Source organism: Protomyctophum parallelum (assembly GCF_964188405.1).
Source record: "Protomyctophum parallelum genome assembly, chromosome: 23".
NCBI classification, from domain to species: domain Eukaryota; kingdom Metazoa; phylum Chordata; class Actinopteri; order Myctophiformes; family Myctophidae; genus Protomyctophum; species Protomyctophum parallelum.
The window spans coordinates 22638264-22657516 of NC_139715.1; the positions used below are offsets into that span (position 1 = coordinate 22638264).

The 19253-nt window shown below is 46.3% G+C and overlaps 1 protein-coding gene across 2 annotated transcripts in view; it reads left to right on the forward strand.

Annotated features, from left to right (window-relative positions):
• Positions 1–268: 268 nt before the first annotated feature.
• zc3h13 (zinc finger CCCH-type containing 13) overlaps positions 269–19253 on the forward strand; it is a 32065-nt gene continuing 13080 nt past the window's right edge. For both annotated transcript variants that reach the window (XM_083758741.1, XM_083758742.1), the window contains exons 1-16: positions 269–406; positions 2195–2377; positions 3997–4100; positions 4269–4383; positions 5613–5724; positions 8091–8254; positions 8699–8850; positions 9010–9216; positions 9955–10128; positions 10655–11055; positions 11918–12349; positions 13455–13685; positions 15344–15809; positions 16838–17034; positions 17370–17831; positions 18588–19049. In XM_083758741.1, the coding sequence (XP_083614867.1) occupies positions 2204–2377; positions 3997–4100; positions 4269–4383; positions 5613–5724; positions 8091–8254; positions 8699–8850; positions 9010–9216; positions 9955–10128; positions 10655–11055; positions 11918–12349; positions 13455–13685; positions 15344–15809; positions 16838–17034; positions 17370–17831; positions 18588–19049 (3853 nt within the window). In that variant the 5' untranslated portion in view covers positions 269–406; positions 2195–2203. The remainder of the gene's footprint in view (positions 407–2194; positions 2378–3996; positions 4101–4268; positions 4384–5612; positions 5725–8090; positions 8255–8698; positions 8851–9009; positions 9217–9954; positions 10129–10654; positions 11056–11917; positions 12350–13454; positions 13686–15343; positions 15810–16837; positions 17035–17369; positions 17832–18587; positions 19050–19253) is intronic.

The following is a 19253-nucleotide window of genomic DNA, read 5'->3' on the forward strand; positions in this document are numbered from 1 at the left end:
AAGATCCCTGCTATGAGGATCGATCGATCAATCAATCAATCGATCAATCGATCAATCAATCAATCAATCAATCAATCAATCAATCAATCAATCAATCAATCAATCAATCAATCAATCAATCAATCAATCAATCAACTCACTCTGCAGGCTGCGGATCCGGTCAATAACCGGATACAGTGGGCGGGCTGAGCTCTCTGAGCTGAGCCCGGATATGAGCACCAGTTTTGACCACATCTCGTTGTCGTCGCCGATAGTACCGCGTCGGTCCCTCCGCGATTAGCTTCGTTGCCAACATGAAGGCACACAGGGAAGCTGCATCTTGTTTTTCCTCCACTGCTTCTTGTTGTTCTTCCTCCTCCATTGAGATAAAAGAATAAACCTTCAGTGTTTATTTCTCTTGAAGGCAGTGAGTGGCTCTTATTTGGACTCTTGACATACACGACAAACTCTTCACATTCTGAGTGTGTGTGTGTGTGTGTGTGTGTGAGAGAGAGAGCTTTGTTGTGCTAGCCTTCTGCTATAGCTTAGCTTCGTTAGTTAGCCCCGCGTTAAGACGCCGAGGCTAACCTCGTTAGCTTTAGCATGTGCTGTTGTGTGTGTGTTGTTCAAAGGTAGGCTCTGTTCACTACACCACCACCCACCCTAGGCTCTTTCATTATTTAGTTTGAATTAATTCGGAACAGACTAACAGTCGCTTACTAGCCACAGAGTTTCTGGAGTTAGCATTTAGCCCTGAGCACAACAAACCCAAAATGCTTCATATTGTTGTCGTTTGGGATACAGGCTAGGTGGGCACTGACTAGTGACTATGCACATTAAAGTAAAGTATACAATTCAATTCAAATGAGCTTTATTGACATGAGAAAACATTTAGTTTTCATTGCCAAAGCAAGTGTCAAAATACAATAAAAACTGTTGCAAATGGGGATTATGTGCAGTTGGAGGGGGTACAGCATTTTGACATGATGTGATTGTGAACATGCACGGTACATCATTATCAGACTTTACGAGATTTAGCCTCTCAGACCCAAGAACAAGACTTTGAGTATGTTGTCGTTGGATAAGATTTTGTCCACAATGCATGCTCTGCTGTATTGATGTGGCCCCATTAGGACAGGCAAATGTTGATACAAAAAAGTCTACATTAAGTTATTGTTACAGATGTGTAACAATAACTTAACTTTTGAGACCATACAATGAACGGGTCCATTCGGTTTCATGATGTTACGCGCTCAAGAGTTAAAGATCTATAAGGGTCCATTAGCTCTGGTCCATAGCTCTAATGCCGTTGCTATATGGACCAGAGCTAAGGGTCCATTTGGTGAGTTACCAACTCCCCATCATTTAGCTGGGGACCCCCTGAAGGACCACTGGTTGAGACGCCAATGGTCTAATATTCATTTAAAACAGTGACATGATATTTGTTGTCCATGTCGACTCCACAGTGAAATAATCACTGTCCCTCACTCACCACTTGTGTTAAGAGACTATATACGATTATACGTCAACCTGATTTAATGTTTACAAATGAGCCGTGCCGACACTGACTGTGTGCATTATGTACATGCCATGAGTGGCTTATTGAAATAATATACGTATTTATTTATCCATCATTCTCAAAGGAGATGACGATAAAATTAACATGCATTCATTTAAAGTCCTGCAGAATGTGATGGGAGATTAATCAGCAAACGGTACATCGGTAAACAAAACTCGGTATCTGCCGATTCTAATAGTTTTTTGATGAATCGGTATCGGTCTGATTAATCTTTAGAGATAAACAAGCCCAAAGTAACAGCTTGAACAGATCTACAAGCTTACAATATTAAATATAAGGTATTTCAGTTAAATGTGACTTGCTTAAGCCTGCAGTGCAGACACCCTGTTACATGTCATGTATTACATCGGTAATATCGATTATCAGCCATAACAGCAATTAATTATATCGGATATTGTATCGGCCAAAATGTCTCATCGGCACATCCCTAGTGTTTCTAGTTTCAATGTACGGATATTCTACTGATAGACTGACAATGTTCTTTGTTTACTGATGATCCTTACCTAGATCACTATTTATATGCAAGCATGCCTTTGTGGTGTTCTGGCTTACTGTAAATTGCTCTGGATTAAGAGCGTCTGCTAAATGCCTAAATTGTAAATGTGAAACTTAACTGTTGCTGTGGTCTCGTTCCAGTCCTGCAGAATGTCCAAGATAAGGCGGAAGGTAACAGTGGAGAATTCGAAGACCATATCGGACAGCAGCAGCACCACCGCCGCCCCCAGCAGCAGCACCAGTAACCCGGCAGCAGCACCACCGTCCCGCCGGCCCAGCGTGTTCGAGAGACTCGGCCCCAGCACTGGGAGTAATGCTGTTGACGTACGTACAGCTTATTGCCATTATCAGGCAGGGCAGGGCAGGGGGCCTTGGAGATACTCAGGGGCCCAGGCTGACTGGTTTGCTGTTGGCATTTTCTCTTATTTTCTAGGAAAACAAATAATACGCTTGACTTAACCTGTGTATTGTGAACACAATACACAGCGCTCCGTGTTTTGCTTCACCCTTTTGCCATTGCATTTGTGGCACTCTAGGCTTTCTGTAGAGTAGACAGATCTGTGACGCTGCACAGACACCTGTAGAAACCAAGCCCCCAGGGAGGCTCTCCAGGGTTGAAGTACTCGGCCCTAGTGGTTAGAGCGTGAACTGCAGGCGCACCCGTGGATTCATGACGAGGAAACCCCGTGCAGCTGGGCTTTGACATTGAGCGCTTGTTTGCACTTCCGCATTTGACCACCAAAATGTGGTGGTCAAATGCGGAAGTAGACAGTTCTTCCGGGTGCTTCAAAACACCACTGAGTAACTTCCACTGAAATAAATAGTGGGGGGTGGGGCTGTCGCTCCGGTTTGGTTTCTATCCTTTTATTACTCTATGGTAGAAACGGTGTGAGCAAAAACAGGATTGAAGCGTATCACAACCAGAGAGCAAGTCCTCTTTCTAATGAACTGACAAAGAATGCAACCTCTCTTGTGCTGGGAGTTTGTTTAAAAGGGATTATATGTGGAAATATCCTAGTCTGGAAGGCTGGACAAGTGCTAATTGACTAATTGGCATCAGGTGTGGCCCATGGCGCCTGCTAGCAGTTCCTCTGACCAAGTGTACCAGACTGCCAGTCCAGTCCCCACACATTTCTATTCTGATGGTAGGGTTGTCTGCCACTGAGGGGGATTACAAGTTCCATACACTTTGTTTTGCAACACATATATTTGCTTGTATATGTTGAAAGGGATTCAAAGAATGAATTCTCCCACATAATAAGTGAAGAAGAGTCAGTGTTATTCTGAATGTTCTGCACTGCTCTTTTATCTTATGTGCTTCATCTGATGTATACGATGTGTGCAGTTTTGTGTGCGCACTATTTGATGAAGCTATTGTAGCTGATGATGTTATGGCGTGTTTTTTATATGCCAGCAATGATGACAGTAACAGTGTCATTAGATATATTATGTTGGTTACTTGTTCACACACTTTTGTAATTTAGAATTAGTTTTGCTTGACAAAATTATGTTAATTATTTAGATGCCATGTTTATGGACAGATGCTAGGTGTGATGTTTACCTCTTGTCTTAGTTGCTCTTGAGGCACTACATTCACATTATTCTCTCTGTAACTCTACATATCATCGCTGTTGGCTAGAAACCTATCTCCATATTTTAGCTTTTTGTGTCCCCCCCCCCCCCCCCCCCTGTAAATTAACGCCCTACTTGATCATACTACAACTTCAAACAAAAGCATCAAAAGTAACAGATCCACAACAAGCTTGTACATCTGTTACTTTACATTTTTTTAATCCTGAAAAGTAACAATGTTAGACATAAAAGGGGACGATAGTACGTGACTTTATTTGTAGTTTGTTGACTAGGATGTGGATAACAGAGCATCTACTAAATGCCTGCATTGTAATGAATGCCACTGTGTGTGTGTTTGTGTCATTCTTCAGAGTCATTGTAGAAATTGGTTGAAAACCGGTATTTGCAGTTACGGCAACACTTGTCGCTACACACATGGAACTCAGCCACGGGGCAAGGGATTTAGTTTTAGCAGGTAAGGTGATCTTTCCAACTTGGCTCGGTTTTTGGCTTTCAAATATTCTTGGTCCATCCTACATGCTTTATTGCTGTCTCACTGTGTGTGTGTGTGTGTGTGTGTGTGTGTGCGTATTTGCGTGTGGGTGTGTGTGTGTGTGTGTGCGTGCGCATGCGCGTGGAGCAGGTCAGCAGAGAGACCCACTGGTGATCTGCGGGAGAGGATGAAGAACAAGCGACAGGATGTTGACCCAGAGAATCTGAAGCGAGAACTAGAAGAGCCCACATCCCCTACAGTTAGAGTGAGTTTACTGTCCTTTAGTTTAGAACTAGAAGAGCCCACATCCCCTACAGTTAGAGTAGAGTTTACTGTCCTTTAGTTTAGAACTAGAAGAGCCCACATCCCCTACAGTTAGAGTAGAGTTTACTGTCCTTTAGTTTAGAACTAGAAGAGCCCACATCCCCTACAGTTAGAGTAGAGTTTACTGTCCTTTAGTTTAGAACTAGAAGAGCCCACATCCCCTACAGTTAGAGTGAGTTTACTGTCCTTTAGTTTAGAACTAGAAGAGCCCACATCCCCTACAGTTAGAGTAGAGTTTACTGTCCTTTAGTTTAGAACTAGAAGAGCCCACATCCCCTACAGTTAGAGTAGAGTTTACTGTCCTTTAGTTTAGAACTAGAAGAGCCCACATCCCCTACAGTTAGAGTAGAGTTTACTGTCCTTTAGTTTAGAACTAGAAGAGCCCACATCCCCTACAGTTAGAGTAGAGTTTACTGTCCTTTAGTTTAGAACTAGAAGAGCCCACATCCCCTACAGTTAGAGTAGAGTTTACTGTCCTTTAGTTTAGAACTAGAAGAGCCCACATCCCCTACAGTTAGAGTAGAGTTTACTGTCCTTTAGTTTAGAACTAGAAGAGCCCACATCCCCTACAGTTAGAGTAGAGTTGACTGTCCTTTAGTTTAGAACTAGAAGAGCCCACATCCCCTACAGTTAGAGTAGAGTTTAGTTTAGAACTAGAAGAGCCCACATCACCTACAGTTAGAGTAGAGTTTACTGTCCCTTAGTTTAGAACTAGAAGAGCCCACATCCCCTACAGTTAGAGTAGAGTTTACTGTCCTTTAGTTTAGAACTAGAAGAGCCCACATCCCCTACAGTTAGAGAAGAGTTTACTGTTCCCTCCATACACTTTGCTTTTGAATTCTGTCAAATATGAACTGCTAGTTGGCCTTCAGTATCGGGCTGTCAGTGCACCGATATGATTACAAACGTAACATTTGTAAAAGAAAAGAAAAATCAATTCTAGAGAATTATTCTTCAAAAACCAAGGGGTTAAGTGTGTGTGTGTGTGTGTGTGTGTGTGTGTGTGTGTGTGTGTGTGTGTGTGTGTGTGTGTGTGTGTGTGTGTGTGTGTGTGTGTGTGTGTGTGTGTGTGTGTGTGTGTGTGTGTGTGTGTGTGTGTGTGTGTGTGTGTGTGTGTGTGTGTGTGTGTGTGTGTGTGTGTGTGTGTGTGTGTGCGTGCGTGTGTTACAGAAGAGAGATTCGTCCAGAGGCCGACACAGGGAGAAGGAGGACATAAAGATAACGAAGGAACGCACGCCTGCCAGTGAGGAAGAGACCGCTGAGTGGGAAGGCAACCGAGAAGGTTTGACCGACTTCCTGTCTGTCTCCCGCTCTTTATCACACGACGGCCAATCATAGCTTCAGGTCGGAGCTGTGGTTCTCAAAGTGGGGTCCGGGGACCCCCGGGGATCAACTGTTTTGGAAGCAAATTCTTAATAAATTAAAAAAAAATCTCTAAAATCTTTTCAGATGGGGCTCTGTGGCCAAATGCAATGTCAATGTGGGGGTCCTTCCTTGACATGAAAATGTTTGAGAACCCCTTTCTAAATACCGTACCCCTTCCACCTCCCATGCATCAACTAGCAGCACCCAGCACTTTGTAGTGCAAATGTTCCCCAAAATTATCATAATTTGAACCGGTAAGCACTTGGAATATAGGAGTTGAGGCATTCAATTTCGTTTGACTTGGTTCCACAGATAAATATAGTAAAAATAGCCAATCTACAAGCTCACACTGCCTCACGTTTTTGCCTCTATCTTATTTTATTAATTGGCCAATGTTTGACCAGTTTTGATAGTATAGGTTGTAGATTACTTTTGAAAAAATGTTTTTTTTTAATTATTATTAAAAAGGTCTTAAAAGTCCTTAAATTATCACTTCACTGTCGTCTCCGACCCTCCCCCCCCCCCCAAATCATGTGTGGAACCCCAGGTTGAGAACCACTGCTCTAGAATGCTCTTAACGTTCGTTGTCTGTGCAACTGTATGCTTAGTTTTTGAGTGGTGCAACCACTCCAAGGAACAGCAATGTCCGTGTGTCTGTGTTCATCTATGTGTGTATGTGTTCACCTATGTCAGGGGTCGGCAACCCAAGATGTTGAATGAGCCATTTTCGACCAAAAAAACTAATTCAAAATCTATCTGGAGCCGCAAAAAAAATGTAAGCCTTAAAATGCTTATATAATGAAGACAACAGGGCTGCAAGTGGATATTAGCCTATCTATCAAAATAAAAAGTGCGCTATGGTTCAAGCCCGTTCAGAAATAGCGCACTGTGCAATGCAAACTAATAGGCGAGTGCGCTCCCGGTGCGCATTTCCGAACGCAGTCAACGCACCCTCCATTATTATGCCATGTTTTTTGCATTGTGTTCTTACCCGTTTAATGTGATTTCTGTGTGTGGACATCGCTGGAGAGCTTCTCAACATTGGGCATGTAAAATGTCACTTTAATCTTCACACACGACTGCAAGCTCTCATCGGTGAGGCGTGTGCGGTATTTGGATTTAATGTAGTTCATGTTTGAGAATATCTGCTCACAAAAGTACGTTGATCCAAAGATGGATAATACTCCAGATGCGAGTTTCTTCATGTTCACATAATTCCCGGGAGATAATAAAACGTCTATATGACTCCTTCATATAGTCACCGTCTGTGAATGGCTTGCCACGTTTTATTTATTGTTTGATAGTTTGTCACTGCAGATTTAGCCATGGTGCGTCATGGCAACTGCAGCCTGTTTTACGCAATCGCTACATTTACATTGTAAACGTGTACATAAACATTCAGATTCCAAATATAAAGTCCTCGCCACATGTGCCACGGGTGTTAGAATGTTGCTGGTACAGCGATTAGCATTGCTGCATCCCGCGTTGTTTAATAAAAAGCATTTTTATCCGAGCAGTTATTTACTGGCCATTGGCTTTCAACTACGCGCCCCCACCCGGTGTGCAACTGTTTCCCAACCACGTTTGAGAAAAGGGGCGGTCGGATAAAAATGCTTTTTATTAAACAACGCGGGATGCAGCAATGCTAATCGCTGTACCAGCACATTTCTAACTCCCGTGGCACATGTGGCGAGGACTTTATATTTTAAATCGGAATGTTTATATACACGTTTGGACTGCGATTGCGTAAAACAGGCTGCTGTTGCGTCATGACTGACAGTCATGTTTCAGGGCTATACTGCAGATTAAGCATAGGCTACAGGCAATCCATCATAATATTTATTCTACACACTTTTTACAAAATTGGGAAACTTAAGAATGTTTCTGTCACGTTTGGCCTCCTACAGAAACCATAAATGAAAAATAAAAATGTGAAAAAATAAACATTATACATTTTCATAGATTCTTTTGTAATGCTACAGGGAGCCACTAGGGGAGTGCTCAAGAGCCGCAAGCGGCTCTTGAGCCGCCGGTTGCCGACCCCTGACCTATGTGTACGTTAATGAGCACCAGTATATGACTATTAGTACCAGTAGGGGCGCCGTTTGCCAGAAACAGAGAGACAGTGACAGCACTGTTGCCTGCTAATGAGAGAGAGAGAGAGGGGAGTTGCACCACTCGGTTCTCACAGGTGTGATTTTCTTTCTTTAGACTCTGACATTGACCACCATGAGTTGTCCTATAGTGTCTCTGAGTGACTGTATGCTTTGGGGGTTTCTTTAGACTCGGACATTGGCGACTACGACTACGAGTTGTCCCTGGAGATGAAGCGGCAGAAGATCCAGCGTGAGCTGATGAAGCTGGAGCAGGAGAACCAGGAGAAGAGAGAGGAGATCGTCATCAAGAAAGAGGAGCCGCTGACCAAGGCACGCACCAGCAGCTCCAAGGTAATGTCCAACTAGCAGCATGTCGCCACGACTGACTTCAGTCATCCAGAGTCCAACAGACTCTATATTCATACTTAGTTGTATGCCGGTGTCGTCACTGAAAATTGCAGATTTACAAGCTCTTTGCTTTCTGTTACTACAGAACTATAAACGTGGGGAAGCAGCATTTAGTTTTTATGCACCACATACTCTGGAACGAACTGTAGAAAACTGCAAGTCTGCTGCCACTTCTTGTAAAACACAACTAAAGACGGTTCTGTTTGCCGCTACCTTTGATTGAGTTACTTTTCTTTTCTCTTTCTCTTCTGCACTGTAACCATATCTTTTATTTTTAATTGTGTTTCCTTTGCTTGATGTTCTGCGTAAAGCACATTGAATTGCCTTGATGTCGAAATGTGCTATACAAATAAAAGTGCCTTGTCTTGTCCGTTGTCCTGCTCTCAGGTGTCTCCTGAGCGCTCCAGCTCCAAGGACTCCCCCTCGTCCCGGAAGTCAAACGGTTCCCCCAAACACAACAAGAGTGGAAACAAAACCCCAGGCTCTGGGAAGAAGGAGAAGAAGATATCTGTGTCCTCCCCCGTGTCAGACTCCGCTAGGTTAGGAGGCTGTTTCTCTAATAATGTGTGTTCCAGTGTTTTTTAGACAGCTTTCGCCCTGGCATTTTATGGGTGAACTACTCCTTTTAGCGTTGTTTATTTATGCAGCTTCCGTGGGAGGTTGTAGTTCAGTGGTTTAATGATTTCCTCTTTATCCAGGTCCTCTAAAGGGAGCCACAGCAAGAAGAAAGGTCCGCGTACCCCCAGCCCCCTTCCCCTGGTGCCCCCCGCTGACCCCCCGCCGACGGGGAAGAAGCACAAGGGCAAGCACAAGAACAAAGACAAGTCTGATGAGAAGACCCCCAAAGAGGGGAAGGACCGTGGGAGAGATGCTGAGAAACACAAGGAGAAGAAGGAGAAACGAAGGTACTGATGATAGCATTTTATACAGACTTATAGCATGTTACGCAGATAGCACTAGAATCGCATTTTATGTAGTCATAGCACTTTATAGTATATATGAATAGTATAGTATGTATAGTTTATATGTATAGTTTCATTACATAGATATTCCACTGTTACGGTCTTACCTTACGCATGTTTCATGATAACTACTTTTTATGTATGTGATGTATTGCCATGCTTTTTGTTCTTGCTTAATGTAAGTCGCTCTGGATTAAGAGCATCTGCTAAATGCCTAAATAGTTTAGTGTTGTTCACCAGTATCGGAAAAGCTGCCGATACTGCTTAAAATGCAGTATCGGCGACTCTATGCCAGTCTGTGCTATTCCGATATCACGTCATTTATCACATGACGATTTCAAGTTTTTAACGCTTCAGTTGATGTTGTCTTGACTGCCTTACTGTTCTATTTACATTATCTTTGCTAACTTGTAGCTGCACATTAACAACTATTAATGGAATTTGTATTTATTCCTGGATCAGTGGTTCTCAAACCTTTTAATTACATGGACCCCCATAACTGAGAGTTCTGGTCTGTAACTCTGAGAGTCTGTAACTCTCAGAGTTTTGGTGGATCCCCAGTTGAAATATTTGGGGGGTCCCCAGTTGAAATATGATCATTTTGGGGGGTCGATGCCTGAAAGGTTTGGGAACCCAACCCTTCCTTGTCTTAAACAGATGTTTTTATGTGTGTTCTTTCAGGGACCGCTCCCACAGCTCCCACAAGGCCAAGCGGTCTGTGATGTCAGAGGAGCGTTCAGGAAGTGTGTCGTCTCCCTGCAGAGAGCTGTCTCCTCCTCCGGCCAGGAAGAAATCCCCCTCCTCCCCTAAAGCCTCGTCCCAGAAGACCCCCGTGCTGCCCTCCCCTCCTCGCAGGTCAGCCACGTTTTTATTTTACATCTTTATTATAATTATAATTATTGTCCAAGATGGACTTTTCAGGATTCAAATGTCAAAATTGGCAAAAATAGCAGACCTGCAAGCTTCGGTGCTTTTGTGTGGTCAAGTAGAGCATTCATTTATGAAAAACATCACACGTGTGAAGTGAGGGGTCATGTTGAATGAAGCATCATTTTGACTTTTAGAAGCCTATGAGTCACTTTCGTTCATTGCACTAAATAGACAAATCCACAGAGAGCGGCTGCGGTGAAAAAGCAGCTAACAGCTAGAGTGAATGGGAACGTGACAGCTGTTCGTCTGCTCAAGTTATTCTTTACCTGCTTCTTACTAACTTTACAAAGATGCCCAGGACATCGGGACAAACCGGTTTAGTTTATGACGGTAGTGGCAAAATTCAACTTTATAGAGAAACGGAATGGCAAATTCATAAACCTCTACTACCTCTGCAAGCACCCGCCCGAATTGCGTTGTGCATTAATATGTTCTCTTCTGTGCCCTGCAGGTCTCCCAGTCCCCCTCACCGCCAGCGGACGCCCACCTCCCCCCCTCGCCACCACTCCCCTTCCTCCCACTCCGGTTCGTCCGCCCAGAGGCACTCCTCGCCATCTCCGCGCCGCCGGGGCCGCTCGCTCTCGCCGGCCTACCACCACCACCACCACCACCACCGCAGCAGCGGCGGGGGCGACGCCGCCCCCACCTCTCCCTCGGCCCCGGGAGGAGGAGGCTCGTCCTCCAGGTGCTCCCGCTCGCCCCTCCCCTCCTCGTCTCCCTCCCACCGGCGCTCGGAGCGCTCCAGCCCGGCCGCCACCCGGCGACACTCGTCGCCGGGCCGCGAGAGGAGCCGCGGCGAGAGGGAGAGGAGCCCGCCGCCCGTCCAGGAGCGCAGGCACGAGCGCAGGGATGGTAAATGTTCCTTTGACACCCATTCTGACCTGAGATCAGATTCATACGAGGTTTCCACTGGACACACACTGGTCTGATTAACCCATTCTGACCTGAGATCACATTCTAAAAATGTAGGTCTGTCGAAGAACGACTGACGTAGAAACATAGCCTTTTCCGAAAACTGTCATTTTCAAACAGCCATTTTTAGAATCTGATCTTGGGTCAAAATGGGTTAAATGTTCGCCGTTAGACTTCCATGCTTCTGTTCACAGTTGTGGATTTATATCTCGGGTCAGGACGATAATCCTTATCATTTATCGTGATGAAAAGACGAATAATCGTATCGCAGTGATTTGTATTTATGGTGAAATCGTCCTGTCGTACACTAGGATGAAATAGCTTTCGTTGAGCTGCACACGACGTCCTAATTTGAACCAGTAGTTTTATTTTATTTTTTAAGTAACACATTTAAAACCAGGGACTTTAAAACTCATTCAGACTTTTACATTTTTCTCCAGTTGTGCGTGATTGTGGTTATTTCCTGTTTAAACCATTAAATCCAGCAAAGCATCTGTGTGATTTTAACCATTATTTTATACTTCATGGCTATTCAAAAATAGAAGATATACAAGCTCATAGCGTGGCACGGAATCTTTGAAACAAACACAACATTTAACTCCAATCCTTTCTTCTGTCGGGTCCCTGTAACAACAGTGGTCAAAATACACATCATTTTGGGGGTTCTTGACATGAAAAGGTTTGAGAACTACTGATATAGCAACATACATTTTTCAGAAAACTGTTAGGATTCATTAGAAATTTGTAGAATCTTCTCAGGTTCTTCTCTTCATACGTTTCTCTGCTTTCCCCCGCTGGACAGAAAGCCGCAGCAAGCGCGAGAAGGACAGCGGCCGTGACGACCGCGACTACGACTCGGAGCAGGCCTCGTCCAGAGACGAGCGCGAGGGCCGCGAGCGCCGCGACGGCGGCCGCGAGCGAGGGAGGGAGGCGTCTCGCGGCGACCATCGGGACCCCAGGGACGGCAGGGGAGCGGAGACCCGCTCCAGCCGGGAGTCTCTGGAGCGGCGTGAGCGCGACAGGGAGCGGAGCGACAGGGAGCGTGACAGCAAGGACGCCCGGGACAAGGACAGGGACAAGGACAGGAAGGAGGAGCTTCCACCTCCTCCCCAGGAGGAGAAGGGCTACGGAGGGAGAGGTGCTCATGGGGGACGAGACGACGGGAGGGCCGGGGAAGTCCGCTCGGAGAGGAACGGCCGAGGGAGGGGCCGCGCTGCCGACACGGCGGAGAAAGGTTGGAACATGAAAGGGTTCGATTTATGCTCTCATCATACGCCGACACAATTATTACATTCTCGCCTAATCACAATTATTTGAGATAATTGCGATACGTTTCTGAATAATCGGCATAATTATTTCCATGTTGAAAAATGTAGAATGTATTTTCAAAACATTTTCACCTGATTGTGAATGTGAACGTGAAATAATAAATAACAGATGGCAAATTACCATGATTCCAAAAATCTGCCCCCATCAACCAAGACCGTTCTATTATTGAGCATTTCACTTTTAATATGTCCATTCATTTCACATATGGAATATCATCTTAAATATGGGGCCAAACCCCTCTGTGTCGTCCGTCAGACTGCAGCTCGACACTTCGGATATCTTCCCAAATCTCGCAAGAGTGTGTTGATGGGATAGAGCAGTGGATAACAAAGTAGATTTTCTCATGATTTGTCTCGCCAAAAAAAAAAAAGGCATTTTAGTATGAACTTCTTGGACGTGAGCCATGTGATGATTGGGTCCAATATTTAGTTCAGTAACCATGGAGCTAAAGAATGGTTCAGAAGCTGTGTTCACGTTCATTCTCCCATGGAATGAATAGACTTCAACCTGCTTCCCGTCTCCGTAAAAGGTGTGTGCCACATCACACAGACAGGGGATGTAAACCAGATCCTGTGTCTTGCTATTTCCGTCTTGGCCTTTATTCATGTTGTGGCTAACATGTTGCTAACCAAACAAACACGGTAGAATATGTCGGATGAAGATGATTCTAAGAATCGCCAAACTGTATTTATCAACGGGCCATTTACAAACATAATTATGCTCCTATATTTGGGTGACCAACACAGCCTTAGAGAAAACACTGTCCGATCGCTAGTTATTGACGTCATCGTGTTGCAACGACACTGTTTTGGCCATGCAGATTTTCAACCGAGTCTTCCCCGCCATAGGCGGCGCCACCAGACCTGAATCAGCCAGAACATACTTTTGAGTGTCGCAAAGGGGCAGCCCGTGGCTAGCGACTCAGGGGCTGGAACCAGGCTAGGACGATTAAGACTCACCCAAAGCACCACATGGCTGTGACATCAATGTGTCTTTCCCTCTTCCATCAGCCTCCAGCAGAAACGCCAGGGGCTCTCAGCTGGAGAGCAGCCATGACAGCTGGGAGTCGCGGGGCGGCAGCGTGCGCGAGAGGAGCGCGGAGCGCAGCGCTGCGGACCGCGGCTCAGAGAGGAGCTCGGAGCGCGACCGCGACCGCTACGAGGGCGACCGCCGGGAGCAGGGAAGAGACTCCTCCTACGACAGGCGAGGAGGCCACGATCGCAGGGACAACCGAGACAGAGGTAGGGGAGACTTGCAGGGTTCATTTTGATTTGAGTTTTAGTCAGCCTTTTGTGTCTCGTTGACAACTAAATCGAAGAATGAGTCAGGTGTTGAGTGCGTTTAGTTTCTACATGGCACTAGAAACTGAAAGCGGATTTGAATCTTAATACTGGGACTATGGGTAATTTGAAAGTTGAGGTCTGTGGCCTGCTCTCAGCATGCACAAGAAATGGCGCTCATCTGCCCAGTAACATGCCATATTAGCTACACACACACACACGCACACGCACACACACAGAGGAGCGAATGCATCGCCTGGTGGAGATGAAATGGCGTACAATGTGCTGGACACATTCAAAGGGACATGCCATTTAGTGGCGGATATCGCCAGGTACCTGGCGATGCGATTACACATCGTTTCCGAGGGTCACGATTCGATTAATCCCGATTAATCCTGATTAATTGGGCTATGTTACGATTCGATTAATCCCGATTAATCATGATTAATCACTCACTGTTAATCACTCAGTCACTGTGTGACTAATAAACAAAGTGCTTTATAATGATTATGAATATATATATTCTTTCACAGTGCACGTTTTTAACTCAAGTCTTTGCTTCTGGGGGGGCCCATAGAAGAAAATATTTTCAGATGGGTGTCCGTGCCGTGGCCAAATACAGAACAGCAATAAGCAGCTTTCTTTAAAAAAAAAAGAATGAGTTTGTACAAGCATACAATAAATATATATTAATAATGACATAAGGTGTCATGTCATAGAAATACATGGGCAGGATTTCGGTTGAGGTCAGCAGCACTCTGTCAAATTGCCTTTATTCTTTGTTAGGACAAAAAAAGGTGCTTTTCTTTGTTTCCTTATTCAGGGATTTAATTTTCAGTTACTGAAGTGTCATTAAGGAAGCTTTGGGTCAGTTCTTGAGACTATATGTTGCACTTTTCTGTTTGTTTGCACACATTAAGGAGCATTTGGTTTAAAGTATTTTACAAGTGTATGGCAACATTTTGGATTCTATGATGTTGAGGGGACACGGTAACTCGATACACTCAGTGTACCATATTGCCCACTGACATCCAGAGATGCAGTCAAGACAACCATCCCGATCCCGAACACACGGACAGCTGCCCATGCACTCAGAAAAGGCGACTAGAATTACGAAGTCCATCGGCACTTTTATTGCAAAGGATTTACGTTCACATTCGGTCGTGGGGAGCGATGGATTCCGGGCCATGTTAGCACTTTGGAGCCACACCACATCGTCCCATCTCGGCCACATTTCACAGGCGGTCGATGGTGTGAGTTTTATCGAGTTCTCGTGTCCCCTCAACCTCATACGATCCAAAATGTTCCCTTTCTGTCCCTTTCTTTTTTCTCTTCCCCTCCGCGTTGGTAACTCGTTGTTTTGGTTGTTGAAAGCTAAAGCGTGTGCGAGCGCTGTGTGCGTCACTCTAAACAGTCCGGTACGACGACGCAGCGCAGTCGCAGATTAGTTCCGCCCTTTTGCTCCGGTAAAAAAAATACATTATATAATCGATGTTTGACATTTGTGCATCGATGAATTATCGCCCATGATGGCATCGCGATTAATTGACTAATCGATTTTTTTCCCCACCACTAATGCCATTGGTTGTTCTTAACCGAATGCCTTGTGTTTCTTTCAGAGCCAAGAGTGTCTTCTCCCAGTAGACACCAGGGCAGCAGGGAGGAGTCGGAGAGAGACGACAGGAGGGACGAGCGCCGTGTGGACAGAGGAGGCGAGGACAGAAGGGACGACAGGGGCCGCGACCGCGACAGAGAGCGGGAACGGGAGAGGGAGAAGGAGAAGGAGCGCGAGAGGGAGAAGGAGGCGGAGAGAGAGCGGGCCAGGGAGAGGGAGCGCGAGCGAGAGACGAGGGAGCGCGAGAGGGAGCGGGAGCGTGAGGAGCGCGACAGGGAACGGGAGCGCGAGGAGCGCGACCGCGAGAGGAAGGAGCGAGAGAGGGAGCGCGAGCAGCGGGAGAGGGAGCGGGAGAGGGAGAGGCAGCGGGAATGGGAGGAGCGGGAGAAGCGCGAGGACCGCCGCGACAGAAGGGACGACCCCAGAGACGAGCGGGCGGTGCGAGACGCCCACGAGGAGCGCAAAACCAGGCACGTATCAGCAGAGCCAGCGTAACTCTGACCTCGGCCATCGCTGTAGCTCAAGACTCCTTCACATACATAGTGGTTAAACTAGCAATAGTTTGACCACAATAATGTTAAATCCTCCAGAAAATCCTAATGATCTTCGGGGGTGTGCAGAATTTAACATCCTTTGAATAGAGGGTATGCGTGTGACATCATCATCAAACCAGGAAGTTATGCAGGAATGCCTGCAAAAATCTTTCTAGCCTTGACAGCTCATACATCCAAACAGAAAAGTCCAATATGATTGCATTAAACGACGTTAAACAACATTAAACTCACTTTGCCAGTTTGCCCCTCACTTTGCCACTCGATTTGTCACTTTATGCATGCGCATACCCTCTATTGAAAGTTCTGCACAAGCTGTCAACAACAACAACACTGATTTTACCACACCGTTTACGGCAGACATTTGTAGGAATGTCTGTACCTTTTAAAGTTACATTACAATGTTAGAAATTGGGACAAAATTTACCCATATCCTCCCGCCTTCCCCAGTCCTGGATGGCAACACTGTGACCGTGTGATGTCACAGATAGGTCTAGCTTGCCTTTCGTAAGACTGCAGCCATTCTTTAGAATTCACTGTAGGTCAATGTTTTAGCATGACATTTTTGATGTTTTTTGATGTTTCTTTTTAATATATTTGGCTATTCGTACCGGCAGAGAACATTGGTCAAGATTGCGTCAACTCAAGACCTGTGACATAACTTGTTTGGAATGCATGTTAGCAGCTAGATAGTAATATTCTGTACAGATATGTAAGCGACAAATCATAATATGGCCTAAAATCTTTGAACTTACCCTCTACGTTTTTGGGAGTGTGTGTGTGTGTGTATATACAATTGCATATGCTCAGAAAACTGGCTTATATAAAGGCACCATTAATAAAATATAAAGTTTAAGCTTCTATAAAGTCACCGTTATTGGTCACCATAAACATTGCCTCATGTTAAAGGGCTTTCCTTCTCTCCCCCTTTTCTCTCTCCTCCTCAGTCGTAAGAGGCACAGGGTAGAGAGCAGCCCCAGCCCGCGGCCGTCTCCCAAGCGGGTGGCGCGAGACCTCACACCGGGAGACAGCGACGGCTACAACAGCGCCGATGAGAAAAGTGAGCGCCCGAGTGGCCGAGGGCAGGCCAAGCTCCACCCCCAGCCCCTCCTCCCCAACCCAGTGTGTCTTCCTCCACCTGACAGTAGGGACATTATTTATTAAAGGGACACACTCTTTTTCTCTTTGGAAACACACCTCTTAAAGGGAAGTATAGGCATGTTTGCGGTTGTCTTGATAAACAGTGCTGCTCTCTTGCTAGTCGGCACAGAGAGTCTGTTAAACCTTTATTTATTACTGTAAGTTTATGGCAGAAAACGAAAAATACATTTTAAATGGAAAATCCCACAGTAGTCGCAGCTACTCGACTCAATTTCAACTCAAAGTTCTTTTGCAATGTTTTGTGACGATGAGAGTACACTCTGTGTGTGTGTGTGTGTGTGTGTGTGTGTGTGTGTGCGCGTGTGCGTGTGCATGCAGGTGGGGACAAGCATCGCCTGCTGAGCCAGGTGGTCCGCCCCCAGGAGCCTCTGCTCCGCACCCCACCCAGCGCAGCCCTCCTATTGGACGAGAGGCCCGGCCGCTGGAAGGACGAAGAGCGACGCCCGGCAGTACCGGGCGACAAGCGGGAGGGCCGCGGTGGTGGCGCCCGCCACGAAGAGGAGCGGGGCAGGGGAGGCGACCGGCGAGGGGGGGAGCACCTCCTCCTCCCCTCGGACGCTGGAGGCCCACTCCTCCGCGACGCTCGCAGAGACCAGCGGGAGCCCAGCCCCCCACCGCCAACGCCGCCACCCCCCGTCACGGCCGCCGCCTCCCTCCTGCCCAGCGTGGGCCCCGAGGAGCCCCAGGGTCACGAGGAAGGCAAGAAGAAGACCAAGTCTCAGAGGAAAGGCCAAAAAAAGGGCCGCAAGGACGAGGAGGCGGGGGGAGCCCCCGCAGGAGGTAGGCCCTGTCACATTATGATCATCAACCCGTTTCATATCATTTGAGCCACACGGACCACCATTTGATGAGATTTAGCCTCTCAGACTCAAGACTTGGAATATTTTGTTAATGTCAGACTCAAGACGTAGAACATTTTGTTACTGTTGGATAAGACTTTGTCCACAATTCCATGCTGTATTGATGTTGTTAGCATTAGGAAGAGATAACGGGCAAACGGTAATCAAAATAACAATCGTCTGCGGTCTCTAATTGTGTAGACTTCATGTAAATTAGAACTGCAGATGTTTAACAATTATTTTACTCTTGGAAGCATAAAATGAAGCCAAATGGACCTGTAAGGGTCCATTTCTTTTCATTGTACACTCTTATCTTTTTTTGGAAAGTAGAAAATAGTAAGTGTCCGTAATTTTTCTTTGTATATTTCAGTTATTTGTCATCTCTGCCCCTGTGCAACTTTTGATTACGAAACCTAAATCAGAAAAATAAATGTAATTTCTACTCCTAATGGTCCAGTGACAAAAACAATTATTTGCGTGACAATTAATGGTTGCATGAAAAGAAAAAAGTCCCGCACACTAGCTGTATTGTAAATATAAAATAAAAACAGATTTAATGGGAAAAAAACCTCCAGCCATGTAAACATAAAATAAATCAAAAGATTTAATGGGAATAAAATGTCGGTCTTTGAGACCGTCATCAGGTCATCGGGTTATTTCGTTTTAATGTAAAATGCCATAATCGTTCCATTAACAGCCCTAATTCCCGGAGGAGGAGGAGCAGCGGACCAGCGCTTCAACCCCGAGCCCCCTGGAGCCAGCTGCCCACCCGGGGCAGACGGCGGCGCCCCGCCCCCTCCGCCGCCGCTGCTGCACTCCCCCCGCAAAGGCCCCAAGAAGAAGGCCCTGGAGCGGAAGAGGAAGCGCGGCGTGGACTCGGAGGTCTCCGACGAGGACTCTGCGGTGGCGGCGGCCACGGCGGCTCACCAGCCCGCGGGCAAGAGGAAGCGCGGGCCGCGGACCCCGCCCCCGTCCTCCTCCTTGAGGTCGGACCAGCGGGCGGGCACCGTCCCGCCAGGGGGCGGGGCCGGCAGTGGGGGAGGGGGAGGCGGCGGCGCTAGCGCGGAGCCTTTGACACTCCCCAAGATGGACGCCAACTTCAGCGACTGGTCGGACGAGGAGGTCGGGGAACGGGCAGCAGGAGGAGGAGGAGGAGGAGGTGGGTTTTGTCAGTTATTACCGCTACGTAATGATCGTCTGATCGCAATTATTTGAGATTATCGCAATTATTTTGTCATCATTTCATGACCGTTTCAATGTTTTCAAATATTTTAAATGGCAGAAATGGCAGATCTACATGTTTGCAACGCTTGTCGATCTGCTATTTCCGTGTAAAAAAAAAAACTTATTTTATATGTCCAGT